Here is a 20,702-nt window from a genome sequence, read left to right on the forward strand (position 1 = left end):
ACTGAAGCTTTTAAAGAATTACTGTAAACTAAAATCATTGCTATTAATTTAATATGTTATAAGTCTTCTTTTTCCTTTCAATGCTGTGTCGTCTACGGGCATAATGTGGCAATTCAAGTTTCATATAATAAATTAAAAAATGTTTGATCAAATTTAATATACAGTCTCTGCATGCGTTGTATTTCACCAAGTACTCTCCTCCACTTCTGCACTCTCGTTTGCAGAATTCATACGAGCTCGCAATTTGTTGCTGTTAATGCTAATATGATAGGATAACAAAGAAAATCGGAAGAGGTAACTTTAAAATTACAACCAAAGTAAATATTGTGTTAGTATACGGATACTTCCCGAGCAGAAATTTAATTAGGCTGTCTGATGTCTTATCAGGGCCAGCTGAGGTGCCACTAACGCATGACGGATCAGGCTGGCTGAATATCACCCTGATCCGGGCCACTTCAAATATTCCTAAGAATTGCCCTATCAGGGCAGCTAGTCGTTGGCTTCAGGGCCATATTAGGTAATTGTAGGGCATACAGCTATAAGGTCTGCGCCACATTATTCGGATCCAGGCAATAGTAAGGCCTGCCTGCTCAGGATGGTCGGATACCACCAGGATCAGGGCCGATCACCTACTGCATTGGTTTCCCTAATCCGGACAGCCAAATGTAGCTGACATCAGGGTCATACTAGGTAATGATAAGGCATGCCTGGTAAAGTTAATATCAAATTGCCGTCATCCGGGCCAGCTCAAGCATCGATAGGGCAAGCCGCCCAAGCAGAAATTTATTCCGGCGGGGATCCGGGCCGCATCAGGCTGTCCCCTAACTGATAATCCGGCCCGGATCATGCCGCTCTTTCAGCCCTGATGTGGCATGTAACGGCATTTCTGATCCGACCCTGATCAGGCTACTTGATCGGGCCCACATTAGGGAACATATGTGGTCCTGATCATGCCCTGGATTGGTATTATATCCTGTTGCCTGATATTGATATACATTAGATATACATATAGACGTTGAAATGACAAACAGGTAACATTTTTTGAAAATATCGTAGATAGTGGAGTAATTCAGTGTGACGTATTAGGCCTTGCTTTCAAGGGGTAGGAGGAATTTCTGCAAATTATAAATTAGTTTGCTGATTCAAAAAAATTTTATATAGAAGCAGTGCGATGGATCGGACTACTAGGTGCTGCAAGTTAGAAGCTTTTATCGCCTCTTTGTCTCTTTTTCAGAATTCTGTAAAGTTTGGAGCTTATCGGTTCAGTGACCAACTTTTGCTTGCGGGTATCCCTGTCCCTCTGGTGGCCGGTGTTTGTATTACATGTATATAGTTTCATATTAAGGCGATTTCAGTGTTGCCTGATTTCACACCTAATACGGCAGCTCTGAATAACGCCTGACTACGACCAAGTCATATTTTCCATAATAGGGCTTGCCATGAAATTGCCTGATGCGGGCCAAGTCAGGCATTCCGTAATAGGGCTAGCTGTGACATTGCCTGATCAGGGCCTGATCCTGGTCAGCATCTATATTTCAGGCTGATCACATTTACAAATGTTGTACTGATGCATGACTAGGGCAGGATCTGGGTCTCTTCCGGCTATCCTGATCAGGCATGCCATACCGATACCTGATCCAGACCTGATACGACATCAGGCAGCCTGACCGAATTTCTGCTAGGGCGAATCGGGCACCTGGCCGGGACCAAATCAGGCACCTGACTGGGACTGGATTAGTCACCTGATCAGGGCCGCATGCCAAATCGCGGTACATGCCGCAACCAGGCCTGACGCGATGCCCGTTTTAGGGCAGTTCAGGTTGACAAGGTAAACCTAAACTGGGTCAGATTTCGCCCTAAATAAATTTCTGCTTGGGTATACATATAGTATATTCTAAATATAAAATCTGTTTGATCAATGACTATACTAAATGAAGACATTACTTTAAAAAAAAATTTGTATTTCCTAGAGATACCATATTTCAATTTTTAAAATTTATAAGAATACTTCATAGAAAAAAAGTATCTTCATTTTTGGTATTATTTTTTGTATTACAGTATCCTTCTGTGTGTGTATTTTTTTAAAGCTATATATAAACGCAAGACAAGAATCATTAGAAGATTTAATCTGATCTTTTTCCCCTTTGAGGAATCGTACTACGTAGGCTCAAACTGAAATATTTGGAAAAGCATTTGAGTTCAGTTGAACTCTCAAGAAAGGCTCTTTGAGCGAATCCTTAGATACGTCTCATTGTCTTTATAATTACAGTACTCAGGCACACGCGTATAGTATCCATTTTTTCCAAGTGATAACAGCGATTTTTATGTGTTGAGCACAGCATGGCACGGGTGTCGCAGTACGACACGAAATTCTCAAAACGTACGTCGCAACGTGATAATAACGACGAGTCTAGTCTGTTTCTAAATCACGTGAAATACGGCAAGGAATATTTTGTGTGTGTGGAAACGAAAGCTTGTGAGAACTTGGACGGTTGCGAAAACTCGGAGGACGAAGACGGAACGCCGTTGATACGTCAAAAGTATAACGATTCCGTCATGTCAGAAGAAAGACACATTTTGCGGAACAGAAGAACAAATTCCTGGGATGGGCATATGGTGAGTTTTTTCTCAATTCATTTAAGTCATTTAAATTGGCTTGTCAGGTTTGGTTGGCCAATTAAATAAATTTAGTATCCATATATTTTAGTATGACAAAAAAATTAGAATAACACGTTTTTGAGTTTTGGTTGTCAGTCGCGAGTGTATAGAATGTATATAATAGTGTTATGCAATTGCTTTTGGTAAAAAAGGAGGCGTGTTTTTTGTATATTTTTACAGAAATGTCTGTATTGAAAATTTCAAACAAATTGTTGATCGATAGGATTCAGATTTATTATCATCGCTAACCTAGTTAATGTAGTTGATGCAGTAAGTTACTGCAGTATTAAATCCTTACAGACCTGTAGGTATAAGTGTGTGCCGCGTTGGTAGCTGACTAATGGGCACACTTTACCTATAGGTTTGTAAGGGTTAAAGTTGAAATTCCAGAACTTGGAATATTCAAGCATTTAACTTAAATATGTAATGCTGTGCTGATGAATTCAATTTTCATTCATACAATTTTTACGTATTTACGTAGTTCGAGTAATAGGCAAACTCTAACCATATTTAACTATATCTCAGTTAGTACTGGTAATGTAACAAACATAAAAATTACAAAACAAGATGTAATATGTAATATAACATGAAGTTAATGTGTAAGAAACATCCTAGCTATTAATTCCCGCTCAGAGCAATATTATTGTAATATAACAAATATGTAACAAATTATTGCATAGACATGTTAGTAAGATGTAACTGTTTTATAACATTTTAATTAATTTTTTTTCAAGGTGGTCATATTATATTATAACCCAGCAAATACATCTTGTATCCACGTATAATGAATTCTGTCTTGTTTTAAAGTAGTTACATAATAGTGACATAAATGTGGTAATCGTGTTTGCTGGAAGATTTAGTTCATTTTCTTAGATACAGGTATTTCAGATCTTAAATAATTACATTCAAGGTGTTCAAAAAGCTTAGTATACCTGGTACCTTAAGCTGATACACTTTTAATAAAGTGTGTTGCCTATAGGTGTTACTCTTGATATACACATTTGAAAGATACAGTTTAGTTGCGGCTTGGTTGTTTCACGCCTGGACACCTAGCGGACATACTTTCGACGACACAATTTACATTTCGTTAAATGTACCAGAAATTGAATAAAATTAGGTTACAGTGAACAGTTTTCTTTTATGTTTAAGTGTCATACCCATTACATTTAGATTTTTATAAAACAAGCACGATTCATCTAATGTACAATATATCAGCAACGTTTCATAGGGACATAGTAAGGATTCATAGATTTTTTTTATGTCTGAATATATGTATGTATGTACATACATGTTATATGAATCATGTTATAAAATCTTGTTACTCGCGTTTCATATAGCTGTGCCTTGATGTGTTAGCTGGGATATTTCAGTCTTGTTTTCTATAGAGTTTGTATAAATGACCCTGTGGTACCAAATTTGTGTATACAGATTCGTGTAGTCAATTTAAATGTTATTTTAATAGGTTTGCGATTTCGAATCAAGATGGCAATTATTTCGACAGCTGCTGCGTAGTTGGCTTATCAGAAATACAGTGATATAGTGTAGCATGATATAGATTTTCACTTAGTATGTTGCAGTATCTTAACAAAGTCATGATTCTTTGTAATGACTTTATAAACGTAATCAAATATTTGTCTAATCCAGTTTAACAATGCAGCTTTTCAAAAACACTGTTTTACTATATATCATAACAGCGTTGTTTGCTTTTCGCACAATGTTTTCTTTTTCTTTAATATTATCACTACACTCTTTGACGTCTGTTTGCATTAATGAGTCGTGGCGCAGTGAATAGCTCATCGTTGGAATACCTGTGTATGATGCTTTAATATTGGTATTGTTTAAGCAGTATAAAGCTGCGTTCACAGACAACTAAGAAATATATGTTAATAGGAATAGAGAAAATACAGGGTATATACTTCTAAGTAGAAAATGACGTTTTATTTCTTTACGTTCGACGATTACAAATTGGTCATTAACTCAACTCAAACGAGAGGCTCCGTTCTGCGTGTAGTATCTCCCAATCAGTAGTTACGTACCCACTTATACCCATGTAGAGATCTAGGTCAGTATTTTCACGTAAGCAATTTCCTTTCCATTTATTTTAGAAGTCCTATTCGGGCTTTTGTACTTACGACAAAGGACAGGAGATGTGATTCTCTCTGTTTCTGCTTTGGTTCGCCTGCAAGTGAAGTCGTCTGTTTCAGGTCAATACGAAAAACGTAGGACAAAAGTGCGGCAGACTGAATCAGATACTAAAGACAAACTCTTGAATGAAAACTCATTGTTTCTATAATCGATTATTTCAATTTTTCACCAAGTCTGCTTTATGTGTTTTATATTTTTAAAATTAATTGAACAACCTTTCTTTGATCTTTTTAAAGAATTTTATTGACTGATTTTAGCGAGTTGCGCTCTGGTATGAAAAACCATATGCGTTTTAGCTGTTGGTAATTTATAATAAAAATATAATCAATTTTATATTAATCTTCATTTCGTGATGTATCATTGCAAATTGTGGCGGAAACATTTTAAATAGTGGCTCATTGAAAACTGGATTTTAATAATGTATATTTTGTAACGATCAGAATATGTACAGAAGTGAGATATCAGGGCAAATTTTTTGATTTGATAACATTGAGCAAGCACGCGGCTTGTGTCAATTTCACGAGCGGTTTCCACGCGGCTGATACTAATTATAAAGCAAAACGAATAATTTTCGTAGATATTTTTTATTTTTATTTAAAATCAACGTAGACGTAATTATTAATTTTTAGCACAATGTTTATAAATTCTATGTTTTGATGGTTCAATAAATTTTTATTGATTTTTTTTTATTTCATCCACAGCTTTACGTCTAAAATATCATTTTGTTAGTGGCACTTTAATAATAAAGTGTTTTATGTATAAAAAATCAATTTTAATTTCGAATTCCTCAAGAAAACATGATAAAGAAAAGTACTTAAATGAAATTTTGGAAAATATACATATATGTGACGTATAAACGAATGTCTTATGTAAATTCCAATGATTTCCTTTACGTAATTCGAAAATGTTCACAAAACACTTAAAAATGACTAAAAATTTAAAAAAGTCGTTTTAAATTCAAGAAAAAATGAAAGACATATAGTTATTAAATTAATTAAATTTTTACTATAATGATATATGATAAAAAGAAAATATTCTTCCTTGAAATATTAAGCGAATTTTGTCTACCTACTTAGAGTAGCAACATTGCTATTCCCGTATAATCGACAACTTCAATCGTAACGTATAACGCTTTAACTTGCGTTTCTGGTTAGTAGCAAAACTAGCAAAAGAGGTAAGGTGAAATGGAAAGTTAGAGCAGTGGAAGGGTAGGTAAATAACTTCGATATGAAAATTATGAAGAAGGTGGATTTTCTTGTAGCAGTTGCCGATAAGAAGACGATCGTAGGACGTAGATATATATGTAGAGATAACAGTTCGCGCTTAGGCACTTGCATGCATATGGCACAGACAGGAGTGGATAGGCGAGGTCATAGGGGTTAACCAAGACAAAAATAAAGCGAAGAGCAATGAATTTCGCATTTGAAGTAACGAGGGATTCCATCCGTGGCGTTCCACTTTTAGTATAGGCTTACGATAACATATTCATAAGAAAAGTTCGTAACGCGTTCTTGAACGATCGGCATGGTTAAGCTGATGGCGAAAAGGCTACCAAGAGGGTACAAGGAGAAAGAACTACGAAAGAATGAAAAAAAAGGATTTCCCTGTGGAACTTTCCCATGCAAAATTTCTCCTCTGTGTCGAACCGCTGAAATTGGCTACTAGTTTCTTATATGCACCTGCAACCTTGTTAGATGACTAATTTCGTCGCGGTAAGTTATCGATCTTTATAATTGTTTAAACTCTATTGTACATATTGATGAAAAAAGCGTTAATGGATTTTAGTACTTGGGGAAAATCCTTTTTTGTTTTCAAAAGACGTTCGAAGGTTACTCCGATGCTTACATAAAGTCGTGTACAGAGTTATTCAGTAGAAACGCACCATTTGAAGTTGAGCCTTAAGGTAAAACCATGTTCAGGTGGTGCGTTTGGGCTGAATAACCTGGTATATTGGTATATGGTATACGCTTGTGACACACACTCCTCTATCGGAGACAGCAAGCGTTACGAATCTGGAACTATACCTGGGCTATGGGAACTTCCCCGTAATCAATGCTTAGTCACCTCCCAAAAAACCAAAGTATCTCTATTGAGTCATCCTGAAGAAACCTAAGCAAAGTCCTGTTACACCGAAACCTTACTCCTATAAAACCCTTACCCATCTAGCCAGCGGATTCTAGATATAAATATAAGGAAGCACCATGTTCTACCAACTCAGTACAACTTTAACTTCTGTAACGTTCAGTTGCGAAATTGTTTTTTCATTATACTTGCTGGGTCGAACGTCAACCACAATAAATAACGATCTAACTGGAAACTTTCGTTGCTCATTTCTTTCGAGGAAGACTCCTTTTCGATTTTACTTCGAAACCAGAACCACTGGCCCGGGTCACGCTACATGTAGTCAAGGTATAAACTCCTAGCCATAACAATAGCGTAGGTGCAGGATTGGCAGTAAAACTTGATACATATGTAACTACACATATACAGGGTTAGTCAGTAGAAGTGCACCAGTAGAAGTTGGCCGCAAGTGGCCGACACGGCAGTGTGGCCTCTTCAAAAAATGATATGTGACTGTGATCGATTCCCATAAGCGCAAACTGACAATTCGCATAGCAATAAGGTTATTGAAATATTTCAATAATTAGGTTACCGAAATAATTAATTAATTTTGTAATGACAAAATGTAATATCAGTTAAGATTTATTTTCACAACAGATTGCAAATAAAATAATGTAAAGTTTAAAATATTCACAATTTTTATATTTCCAAGTAATGATCACAACTGCAATTCTGCAATATAATGCTGCAATTAATTTAAAAATCAATTAATTGAAATGTTTTTATAGCAAAAAAGTGTGGGATGAAAATCTATTGTGAAAATAAATCTTAACTGACATTACATTTTGTCATTACAATATTAAATAATTATTTCAGTAACCTAACTATTGAAATATTTCAATAACCTTATTGCTATGCGATCTGTCAGTTTGCGCTTATGGGAATCGGTCACAGCCACATATCATTTTTTGAAGAGGCCACACTGCCGTGTAGGCCACTTGCGGCCAACTTCTGCTGGTGCGTTTCTACTGACTAACCCTGTATATTGCAGTGTGATGAATGAACGTTGTGATGAATATTAACACTTAGCGATTTCAGCGCAGGTCAGAAGTCTCTTTGCATTTTGCGTTTGAAGACGGCGCATGTGAAAAAATCAAAGTCTATTATAGTACGTTTGAATAAAAAATTGGTAGTGAACCGTCCATTCAGTCGGGTTAAATTTTCAGGACAAATCATGAACGTGGATGGAACAGTAATACTTGCCAATGCCAAGAACTTTCAGACATAAAGTTCTGCGTCTGCGAAATTAATTATATTTGTTATATAAGTTTAGCATAGCATGGTCCACATGGTTGTGCCTGCCAGCGAGCTTGTTTGCTCCTCATGGTTGATATTATTTTTGAGTGGCATGGAGGTCCCGATACGTGTACAGTCACCCGCATTAATGGTGACAACGGTTGACGCCGTGCGAAGAGGTAAGAGAGGAGATTTGGGAGGCGCCTGCTCGCGTATCTTGGCCTGTGCGTGTGACGCAGAAAGCGCTATGGTGCGAGCGAGACGCCAGAGCTTCGCACGGTGCGTCCTTGTTGCACAGCACTAGTGTAAGCGAGACGGCAACAAGGCCCCTCATGCGCAATAGGGAGCTTGGTGGGGGACCGCTCGTGTTTGGTGGCACGCTTTCCCTCTCTCTCTCAGACTAATGCTCTATGACGAGGAGAACAGCTACTACCCCGATAAGAAACGAGAAGGAGCTATGGGACTTTCGGTAGTGGGAATGAAATAGACTTTTCGATTATCCATCCTCGTCAAACAGCGTTAGTAAGACAAAGACAGATATATGCGATGTGATGGCTAGTACCAAGTGTCCCAGCGTCTAACGCATTGTGAATAGGTGCGACTCAGGGACCTATGGCCGTCTCGCTTACACTAGTGCGTGCAACAAGGACGCACCGAACGAAGCTTTGGCGTCTCGCTCGCACCGTAGAGCTTCCTCCGTCGCACGCACAGGCGAAGATACGCGAGCAGGCGCCTCCCAAATCTCCTCTCTTACCTCACCGCACAGCATCAACCGTTGTCACCATTAATGCGGGTGACTGTACACGTATGTACATACTTATATGTATGCATAGATGGGTGAATTTCCATCGCGCTTTGACCATAATTATTCTGCCTTGCCAATGGCGGGAAGGCTGCAACGAGCATGGTCGTGGCAGAGCATGAATTTCTCTTTCATCTTCTCTGTATCATCCACCATCTAAGATGCTTGCGGGGTTGACCTGGAGTCGTGCATTGTAAGATCAAACAAGACGAATATGATTCTCGTTCGTGGTATCATTGGAGTTCTGTGAGCTTCCAAAACTTTGAAGCAGTACCTTCGAGTGGAGTGGGACCCAACTTTATACTGTCCAATTGTACACGAGCTGTGTAGAATTATTCCATGTAGAGTTGAGTTCCACTCCATTGAGTGAACTTCGCAAAAGTCCTGACTGGAAGGAATACCGACAGAGAGGTGGTACGTTTGTCGACCTGACCGCTAGATCAGTTATAAGTTAGTACGCACAGTACTAGCATTACCGACCGGAGCGCTAGTGCGGTGAGATTGAAACTAGCCTGTTTTAGCGTGTTCGACACCAAGCGTGACTTCTGGTGATGCTACACTCAAGGTCCGTAAATGGAACGCGGGATCTCCACGTTAAGAAAGGTCTTCCCGCACTCACCTCACAAAATTTAGGTCCAAAATGGCGACCATGCATTGCTCTTATACTGATTGTCCAACATAGTAATAACTGATGCACCACATATACCTTGCCCGTACATTTACGAGATCGAAAATGTCACGCATGGGAAGACCTTCGTTTGCCGAGTTCTATTTACAGACCTTGGCCACAGCGAGCGTGTCAAGCGATTGATAGTGCCCAAAGGAAAATTAATCCTTGAATTAGGTGAATTTTTCGCAAGAGCGAAGATTTGTCTGATTACTTCGTGTATTTATAAGTATTTCTGGTAACCTGTAAAACCTTTGCTGTATCTGGGGCTTATACATATTTTTTATATATATTTATATTACATATATCAGTGCGATGTGATAGCTTTCATATATCTTACCTCGCAGAAGCGAACGAATTTCTTACGCGGATCGTAAAAATTTGTGGACTTTGTATTCGCGTCCTGGATTATTGGAAAGTTCGGTTTTGTTATTACGTAGCCATAGTGCTTACATAAGTAATTAGATGATAGATGGTAGATGTTTTGGCATCGTAAGTATTTCATGATTGTCTTCAGGCAGAAGGTTCAGACTGCTATTAGATTTACTTTCTCTGTAAGTCCGCGACGTATTGTTCTTAATTTACAAGGCAAGTTCGTTTGTAAATGATCATTACAATTGTACATATTACTGTTAATTGATTTTTGTGCGAATTATATATTTATGTTATCTAACTTAGTGGGTATTGTCTCCCTTCATAGTCGCCTAGTACCGACCGAGGCCGTATAACTGCAAGTTCTACGTCACTACCACTTTAATTTTTCCTTTATTAATTAGTTTCTATTTAGTAGCAATAATTTATTTCTCGCATCGTAACATTAATTTGATGTTCTCCAACTTCCTCTGGTTATTTTCCACTCAACGAGCAGTCTATTGAGTTTGTTAACTTCTATAAAAAATAATGTAATTAGGAACTTTTGTTCAGCGTAATTGAATTCTAAATAATTTTGTTGTTCATGGCATTTAACCCTTTGCCTTCATCTGAACACCTGAAATTATAGTTTTTTTTTGCGTTAGAGGGAAATCTCGTCTTTTCCACGATGTACACTCCCCCGATCTACGTCGTCCCGAGTTATGAATTATGCTGTTCACTCGTACTTGTATGTCGTTCGGCGTAGTCTCAAGGTACGTGCAGGAATTTACTATCAATATAGTCGTGTCCCTATTTATCTGGATGCAATTAAATTACTCAACCATGTTAACAGTACTGGCAGCGAATTTCGGAACGTATCGTCATTTCCACTCTTCTTACCCACTCCGCATCAACACTCGCTCGACTTAGGTCGTTTTGACTACATCGTCTATCGCGAAACCTATTTCGACGTAACTTTGGGGTATGACTGTAGCGCAATCAGAATTGCGCGATAGTTGGCACATGGAGATGAGTGAAGAAACAGATGAATTAATTTTGGAGACCTTTTCGAGATCGGTATAGCCGCTTTGTGAGTATTTCTAGCGCTCAATTCTGCTCTCTTTGTCATCTAGTAGTACCTAGTATTTCAGAAGGTTTTAATCTGCTCTCTTCTTTTTAGGAATTATTTTACGATCTATTATCTGCAGCAATATGTCCGTGTCTCCGAGGTGGAGATATAGCGGAAATTTATAAATTGTCAATTGCAAAATTTGAGGACCGAGCTCCCAATAGGGCATTCATATATGGAAGCTAATAATACTAAAAAAGATAATTATTAACATTGAAGTATTTAACGTTAAAGTTTTAACGTGACCTAATAAAAGATTGTTATATTGAAAGCTGATATTAACTACCATGGAATAGAAATGGAAGATATTGTGGAAATTTGATGTCAGAGCTGCTTTATGGTCGTTAAACTCTGTAGTAAACAGTATACAATTTGGAGGGTGTCCAGAATATATTTAATATTCTCAAAATATGCTGTATGTATGTAGTGTTCCTGAATGATACTTGAAATGTTTCATATGAATATTATACTATATATACATATATATCTCCTCATTATTTTTGTATTAAGAGAAATTGGCATCTCACATTTAATAGCGGTGGAAACGCCTTGGAGGGCTCTTTGCTTTTCCTTAGAAATTTTTTTTTTAATTTGCAACTTTCTTCAATCCTTATATATGGCGCCTGGAGTATTTTCACAATTCTATTACTTACGCACTATTTGAGAAATTTTTAGTATGTCTTAGAATCGGATCTAAGAAAAGCTGCTTACGTGGGCTTCAATGAAATGTTGGAAGGTGCAGAATAGTATACATGGTTACGGAAGGTACAGGGTGAATACACGAACTATTGCGTCACCTGAAAATGATTTTAAGATTACCAAAAAGACGTTATGGAAAATTTTTAATATTTTTTTCATTAACAAATGGTGTTACACGAAAAATCATTTTAAAGAGTGGAAAGAAGATTTAAACAATGAAGAATTGCAGGTACGAATTTATTACCCATAAAAGAAAACGTCAATTATTAAAATTAATAGTGTGTCAAGTTTATCTTAAATCCGATTAGTAATGAAATTATTGCGAATAATCCACTCGATGAATTGTTATTCAAAATCCATGGAAATTTGCAAAAATTTGCACATTTTCTCAATAAATATACCGTGGAGTGTCTTATGGACTCCCTTAAGATTTCGTTAAAGAGAAAAGTACAGATACGCGTAAGAAAATAAATATACATCATTCCGCGGATAATCCGAAAGTGAAGCTCTGTGTGAATTTTTTCCAGAAAAACCTTTAGGAGCGAAGATTTTTTCCGATTTAAGTAAAGAGTAGGTATATACTTTCTGTCAGGATTCGTTCGTAAGGTACCTATAGCCATTCGGAGTAAAATCCAGGACTCGCAAATATTTATGCACTAGGCTGTAACTCCTACTTTGGCAAATGGCCGATGCTATCGTTTATGCCAACGAGAAAGAGAGAGACAGGACGAGCAAGGTAGAATTTATGTGTCTGTGTGCGCGTGGAATAGTGTATCCTAAGTCCGTTTTATTCCACAGACGATTTTCTCAGGTCGGTAGGTATAAGAGTGGGCCGCATAAATCGTGGAGTGGCTCCCGATAAATTAGGGCTCTTCGAGTATAAATGAAATTTATCGGGAATTATTATCATTATAAGGTGCGGCTTCAAAATCCCGTTGGGGCGAGTACACTGGGTGAGTAGGTCGAAGGTTAAGAATGAAGCCAGATTCTAGAACTCAATCACTCGACAGAGAGAGAGTGAGAGAGAGTGTGTGTGTCTGTGTGTGCGAAAGAAAGAGAGGGAGAGAGGGCAGGCTGAGAGGGGAGGTAGGAAGGAAGATCTTTCATACTCTGTGTATTTTCAAAGCGCAAACAAGTCACTAAAAGTGATGCTGATCGGGATTTCTTCATCTGATAAGTATCACCCTTAATAATGTGTATACTAAAGTCAGTCGACGACTAAAATAGCTTTTTGCGGGGCCATCTGAAAGAGGAGAATACAAGAAATAGCCTTTATTCAAATGAATTCCAAGCATAAATTTTTGTAAGCTGCATCGCTATTCCCTTGCCAAGTAATTATGTATCGATTGTCAATTTCAGTGAGACTAGTCGATCCAGCAGAGAAGAATAACGTAGGCTCATGAATTTTTAACGTCATTGAATTATTTTATGAGAGTGCGGAAGCACTTCGTGCATTCACTGCATAAGATGCATCTGCGAGACTGCAAAGTGCATTTCTCTAATATCAAGTGTTCTGCGCTACCCGTGAACATATATGATACATTAAATGCATTTCCGCCGATGCGCATACATCTGCAATGTATCTACGTTGCAAAAAACATTGTAGGAAAGACGAAAAAATGTATGGTTCAAAAGAATACAATCTGCTCCAAAAGTAATGTATCTATATATACATTGTACACTCTTGTAAGTTCAATAAAATTTTGTTCGTTTCGTCCTGTTTCTAATCTACTTACATAATTATCTACAATCCTTTAAAAATGTTACGTCGTACTTGTGCACGTATATTTATCGTATTATAGTGTCCTGTAAACTTTTCCTTTGTATTCAACATTAGTCGGCTTAATGAGGACGTGCTGATTCCCTCGCGCTCGGCAAATACACTTATATAGCTGTAGCTGCATACAATAATCGTATAAGGATAGAGTTGGTTCTGGGTCTTATTTCAAAAGTACATAACAAAGCCAAGAACGAAAGGATGTGAAACGGGATGGCCAGTCTGGTTAGCTTAGCCTGTGTGGCTTGGTTGGTCGAAGGACTGGCTGGTTCTTTGGGTTGCTTTGCCGTTCAGCCATTGCCATTATTATGATAGTTCCCTAGATGTTCAAAGGAGAGTAAATTTAGCGAAAATACAGAGTCGAGAAAATATTGGAAATTCTTGGTACTTACTTTTGGATTACTGGCTCATCTTACACGTAAGATCTAATCGAGCTAGAAGCTCCTTTGAGATTTCATGAAAAGGTAGCGTTTATTTATGATTTCTTTTTTTTCAAATATACCTGTTTTTTTACTCGCTTTAAAATATATTTACAATCAGTCTATTAATTATTTGTATTATCAGGATAATTAATTATTTTAATTAATTTACGTATAATTCATCCTTATTAGGTAAACGATTTCAAATCAAATAGGATTAGATTATATTGTGTATGGGTTGTTATGTATGTATCTTTATGCATCTCTCTATGTACCTATGTATACACGACGTACTGAATTCGTAACGCAATCCAATCTAGTACTCAGCAGGCTAGTAGAATTCGTAAGTAAATAGAATAGGTCCTCCGATATCCGAGTAGCCGCCATTCCAAACAAAGGGAGCTCAGTAAATTCCCGACTTTGTCATAGCTAGTCGCAGAGTTCAGATTTGCGCGCTGATTATTACAAAGAGACTAAACCGTGTAATCGGAGCACAAAGGTCTTTAGAAGCTGCCGAGAACTTCTTGGTAAAATTAGTACCTGACGACGCATATACTTCTTCCCATAACAATTAGTATAACGGTAGCATTGCGGGTGAGGCAGGTATTTCTAAGAAATAATAGAAGGATCATCCGCAGGAGTTTCCTCGGAGAATTTAATTTTAGTTTCTCATGAGTCCCATGACGTTTTCAGAAATTGCAGGCTTACACCGAATTGTCATTCGGAATATAGGAACTTTTTGATAAATACTTTTAGCTGCAACGTACGAAATTAGTGCAGAGTTTAAGACCTTTCTATATAATTTAATTATTTAATAATTATTCAAATTGACTTTTTTTGAAGGGTTCAATTATCAGGGGTCTGAAAGGTAGTATAATCGATATATAGAGGATTTTTAATATGGCAATTTTTTTTCTTCTGATCTTAAGTGGAGAAAGATTTTAATCTCGGTTTGACCTTTTCAACTAAATTCTATTAGCTGCAGTCAATTGGAATTCTAGGGTAAAACGACTGAGGAGAAGACGCAGCAGGAATCGAGGTCGACTTCGAAATCGTGAGTACTTTCTCTGGATGTCGTGAGACTTGGAAGACCCGGCAAAACCCAGTTCAACTTAACCTAACCTAACCTATTTTAACTGAGATAGCCATGCAGAAACTTTTGTTCCGAGACGTTATCCGCATTTTACTCAGTCCCCATTGAGTCTTGAACTCTGCCCATGGTACCAACGTCTTTGCGCTGCTTCCTGAACGCCTCGATTCTTTCGAGGATCCCGCAAGTCGCCGAATTCTCGAGAGGGAAATAAAAGGTAGAGATTCTCAAAGAAGGTTTTCTTGCTTCTTAGGTTATATCCATGATGTTCTGTGAATCTTTTCCCTTAGCCTGACCTGACCCAGTGTAACCTCATAAACATCTTGGATATTGCGTGAGGCTAGCTGTGCAACGTTCATAGTCTTGTTCGATTACATTTATGTTATATTTCAACCCTTAATGGAAATTATACTAGGAACCCATTTCGAGATCGAAATTAGAATAAGGCTATAGTTATAACCGTTCATCCTTTTGTTACGTTTCCGAGTCTCAAGTTTCTTTGTGATTTGAAATAAAAGATAGATCAAAAAAATTCTGTAAACAGTCAAATGGACCATGGAATGCCTTGTACGAATTTAAGAGACATTAATTTTAGTCTCGTAGATAGACTACCTCTGTATAAAGAAAATCGCATCCCTTAATAAATATATGAATAAAAATCCCTGCTCGTTCGACGGGAAATTACAGTCGACTCTGTATATGTATACGTAGAGGAGTTCCGTATAGTCGCGTTTCCCCTGAGCTCTCTTTTTAAACTATCGCGCCGAGAGGGAAAGGCTTCCATCCCCACATTCTTCTGTGCCTCACAGCGCGCGTGAGGACTCTCCCTAATATCGCTCTCCCGCTAGTTATAAAGTATCAGAGTGATTATACGGAGTCACGAGATTTCGTGGATCGGGGATGTCAGGCCTGTAGGCTTTTGTGATTTTCTGCTAGAAAAGTTTATTGTCAAAGCCCCACTTATTGAACTCTGCAGGAGGAAGAGCCAAACGGAAGTAAACAGATTGGAGTTCCTCAAGGATATTAAAAGTAAACTTTATAGGATTCAATGTACGCAGGATGTTCCTTGGATGTCTATATCACGTCCGTAGGATGTATGTATAGGATATTATACAGTGTGGATCATTCACGATCAATAAACATGTAATCTTATAATAGAAGGTACAGATGTGTATATTTTTCATTAGATTAATTTTATAACTCTTCTTGTTTATGTATTTCATCCTCGCTGGAGGCGAAATATTAGATTGAATCTATCAATTCTGTAATCGAATATTCGTACTGTACTAAAGTCGTCATCGTCAACAACCCTCCGGCTGAACTATAATGTTACCAATCCCACGTTAAGTAATTCTCCAGGGTAGGAACGAACAGTGATTTCTTGGGTATAATAAGGAACTTTTAATTAAGTCTATCCGTGTACTTTCTTTGATATTTCGCGACCATGAAATAATTGACGGTGGACTTAAGACTTGAGACCGTATCAGGAGGATTGGAATATTTGTTGTTTTGTTCCTTGTTCTTTTTCTTTAGTTGATAGGGTTTGGCATTAGTTAGAAAAACTTGTAGACTTTCGATAGTTGTCTCACTAATAGTTGGTAGTGACAAGGATAGATAGTAGTTTTGTTCACATGTATTTTTATGAAAAATTACGTAAAGATATTTTATTAACTTCTTTTCTAAAAATATTAGTACATTTTTGTAAAATAATTCTAAATAATGGGAAATAAAAATATTATCATTCAGTGCAGCACTCTTCGTTTCGTAATCTTCAATCTTTCAATTGTGTCTTATTTCCTCCGTTTCTTTAATAAGAGGATAAATTTTCCTTCGTTTTTTTTATCCTGCTGTCTTATCTCTATATTAACATTTTACTTTTACTGATTAAAGACCTGTCCGTTCCAACAGCAATTATCTTCCGACGTCTTCATCCGCTTTCTATTGTCAAGGGGGTGAAAAAGGGGCTGCCTTTTCTCTTCTCTTCCTTTCTCTTGAGCTCAACTCTAATCGCAGCTTCGCACGAGTAAAAACATTTCCCAGTTATCCTCGAATTGATCATTTCGATTCTTATCAAGAGGCACAATGAGAATCGAATCGAGGCCGAAGTCTTCGGAGGGTTCGAAAGAACTGCAATTTCTCAGTAGGGGGATGTAGAAAAAATTAAACCAGGAGAAAGTGCGTAAAAATCTCAATTTTCTCTTCGGAAAATGTGGCAGCGCCTGCACCACTCAGATGGCTTTTAATAATTAATAAAACTCGGCGTTTTTCTTTATTAATGCAGGCTACCCTTAACTCCGGCAGCCTCCTTCGGCTTTACTTACTGTCTCCTTTTCTTTTTAATAAGCGATTCTAAAGCTCTGGAAATTCTTCATACTAACCTCATCCTTATTTCATTTCTTTATGGATAAATTTCATTAATTATAACCACCTCGCGTCTCATCAACTGATCAATTATTCAATAGGCGCTACAGGAAGATTCAATATTTTAGTAATACTCTCCCTTCTTTCGTGCACATTAGATTATCCTTATGAGACCATCTAATATTTACCAGTCATCGGTCACTAATTGTTGCAAATTTTCTAGGCATTTTAATATCGATTTCCAACCTATAGATAAAATCGATGAAACCGCTTTCGCACACTCCAAGAAATTTTCAACATCCCTCGTTTCTGTGGCTTCATTTTTTATCGGAAAATCACTAATTACCACCCGCTTCGTGATAACTCATTTTTTTCTCGATGCACGAGGGTTCAAAGAGAAAATTTTTTTCTTTAACAGGAAGAAGCGAAAACGCTCCTTCGGGAGGAGCGAAAACGGTCAATTCTCGAATGGGGAAACGTGGAAGATTGAAAAACTGAATAGGAGTGAGGTGACATTTCCCGACGAATCCAACGACCAGCTACCACCAGGGCAATTGTTTTTTTCGCGTAAGCTGTACGATGCACAGATGTTTCATTGTGAATTCCTAAGTTACCAAACTAACCTGCTTATTTGCACCGACCCAAGAATCACCCACTACGTGAAAACTCGCGTTCGCTCCGCTGTTGAAGAAAATAGTATGTGAACCGCGAGTGAAAATGGGCGTTTGCGCCTTGTATAAAGTTAAGAATCCCTCGGCTTCGCCTCGGGAACCTCAATTTTATACGCGGAGCAGAAATGCTCGTTTTCGCTCTCGGTGCACAATATACTATTCTCCTACGGTTTTACCGTATACATTCATTTCAATGGAAATCGATGGATCATGATTTTTTTTAGCCTATTTTTTGTTAAGGGCAAATTACTATTACTATGGATCTTTTTTTAATGTTAAGGAACTTGTTGGTCCGGTATTATTTCTAATGACAAGAATAACCGACTAAGGTTGTTTTAAACGGGTGCATACATATGGCAACACGTGAAGATTTACGAGGCACGACGATCAATTCATGCCGTAAGTTTTTTAGGATCAGACTTCAAAGGGTGGATATTTTGTGTTACTACTAATCAGATTGATAGTAGATACTAGTACATACTTGAGTGCAGTAGAGGTACGTCATATAGTGCTGACAGATCCATAGAATAAGCCCGAAAGTTTTGGGCCGTTTCGGAACGGGGAATTTTCATTAGTCACAACGACTGAAAATGGTTGAATGCGACCGCCAAATGGAATATTGGCCGGCATTCACGAACCACAGGAATCGTCATTATTCGCCATTGTGCGGTCGGACTCGATATACCCTCACTTGCCATTATTGCAGCATCGATGAAGTGTTCGAGGGTCATTCTGTTCGCTCTCTCTTTCTCTCTCTCTCCCCTTCTTTTTTCTCTCTATTCTCACTTTCTCTTTGTTACTTTAAATTGTGCACTCAACTCAAGAGCTAATTTGAAAGATAATGATATTTTGCAAAAGACATTACTGTCACACGAGAAAGTCACTTCCATTTAATCAATCAATAGCAAACGCGATATAAAAGTGATACGCGAATTTCATATGCAGTGATACGTGATAGATGTTAATAATTTTATATGAGTATTTTTTTCTGAATATATAGACATACCCTTTTGCATATGCAGGGAACAGTAGAACTTATTTAGGTTTCAAGCATTGATGGTAGTGTGCATATGAGAAACGGTGCTATGTGATTTCACGTAAGTAACAAAGAAAATGAGAAAGAAAGACCGACCGACGGGGCGACGATGATACCCGAGCGGCAGGAGACCCGGCATTCTTACTGAAGACACGAGACAAGAAACTACGTGCTGTGAGGTGTCAATAAGAATAGCAGTGAGAAGTAAACAATAGAACGAGGAAGAGAGAGGACTACGTAGAGAGTCATGACGTCAAAGAGACGAAGCGAGAGGATAAGCGTCCCACACGTATGTACCTTTTCTAATCTGCCGCAATGATATTTTCCATAGACTGACAGACGGACGATTCCCTGTTTTCTTTTTCACCAAGGTTTAGGGGCGCGGTAAGTTATGTTAGGCCGAATTGCACAATTTGTATTTTTTAATAAAGACTGATTTCCCGGATAGTCGGTGTTCAAAATTCACTTGACACAACCCTGTGCTTCTCCAACACACTTTATGCATATGGATACAAATCGCCGTTGCCGGACAGAAAAATTCATCCTCCAGACCTTCGAAATACTCCATTGACAAATTTACGTGGATCTACACATGCGAAAATGATGCGTTTAATATACATAAAATCGTCTGACGTACAACTGAACCGTATAACGTAATGTACTTCGACGAGATATATACTATAATTTAAACGTTTCCGATTTTCTTTTTATTAATCCTGTTATTTTTTAATAAAATTTTCCATGCACCTTCACACTCGATCCACGAAAACTTTTAATTGTGCAGTATGCACACATATGACGATATACAGGCATATCCAAAACTTGCCAGTAAACTATGTCGTTTAATTAGCTAAACCATAAATCAACCTACCAGGAAGCACACTATGAGCTCCATGATGCATAGTGCAGCATCTTCAGACATTGCTTATAGATATAGTACCTATCTATCCTCGTTGACCTTAAACGGAAGTCCCTGCCAACCATGATAGACTCATTTTCTCTCTCTCTCTCTCTTTCTCTTTCCTTCTCCCTCACTCCCCCCTCTCTCTACTTTTAGCTTCTACAAGAAGAAATCAGACGGGATCCTCCACTTCCGGTTCTCTTTTACCTTAATCTGATTTTCACCCTGCCTCCCTCCTTCTCCGCTCACATCCACCTTCTTGAATTTAATAAAGGATCGCAGGAGAATTGGCAAATATATCGGCGTGCTATCTCAGCTCTCCTCGTTGTATACTGCAGTTTCCTAGTCATATCCTGCATATCCTGGCATCCTTGGACAAGAATATGTGCACTCCTGTATGCGCCTATATGCGCGTACATCTCTACGTGTAGGGCACTAATATGGGTATGGAGCCTGGTAACGTTTCATATCCTCTTCGAGGACTATGCACAGTTTAGTATCTAATATGCAGCGAAAGGGCTCGTGTATTAAGGCGCTTTATTTAACGTTATATCTATGTATAGTTTTATCGCAACTTTGCTGTATTGCGTGCGGGTCGATGCAAAAAATTAATAGTCGAAGCATCCGGCGCCGACACAC

General features: G+C 38.0%; 1 protein-coding gene and 1 long non-coding RNA gene across 5 annotated transcripts in view; both read left to right on the top strand.

Moving 5' to 3' along the window:
- The window catches only part of LOC112494332 (dipeptidyl aminopeptidase-like protein 6), a 215,165-nt gene that overhangs the window by 10,664 nt on the left and 183,799 nt on the right, over positions 1-20,702 (top strand). For 3 of the 4 annotated variants that reach the window (XM_025084931.1, XM_025084930.1, XM_025084929.1), the window contains exon 2: positions 2,340-2,616. In XM_025084931.1, coding sequence (XP_024940699.1) covers positions 2,341-2,616 — 276 coding nt within the window. In that variant the 5' untranslated portion in view covers position 2,340. Of the gene's footprint in view, positions 1-1,525; positions 1,829-2,339; positions 2,617-20,702 lie in introns of those variants that run through there. The other variant, XM_025084928.1, reaches the window with a different exon arrangement.
- LOC112494334 lies at positions 10,654-11,482 on the top strand. The gene is made up of 3 exons (XR_003059624.1): positions 10,654-10,753; positions 10,834-11,070; positions 11,161-11,482. It is a non-coding gene; the product is annotated as an uncharacterized LOC112494334 (long non-coding RNA).

Source organism: Cephus cinctus, unplaced genomic scaffold (genome assembly GCF_000341935.2).
Source record: "Cephus cinctus unplaced genomic scaffold, Ccin1 Ccin1_scaffold0421, whole genome shotgun sequence".
Taxonomy (NCBI): Eukaryota; Metazoa; Arthropoda; class Insecta; order Hymenoptera; family Cephidae; genus Cephus; species Cephus cinctus.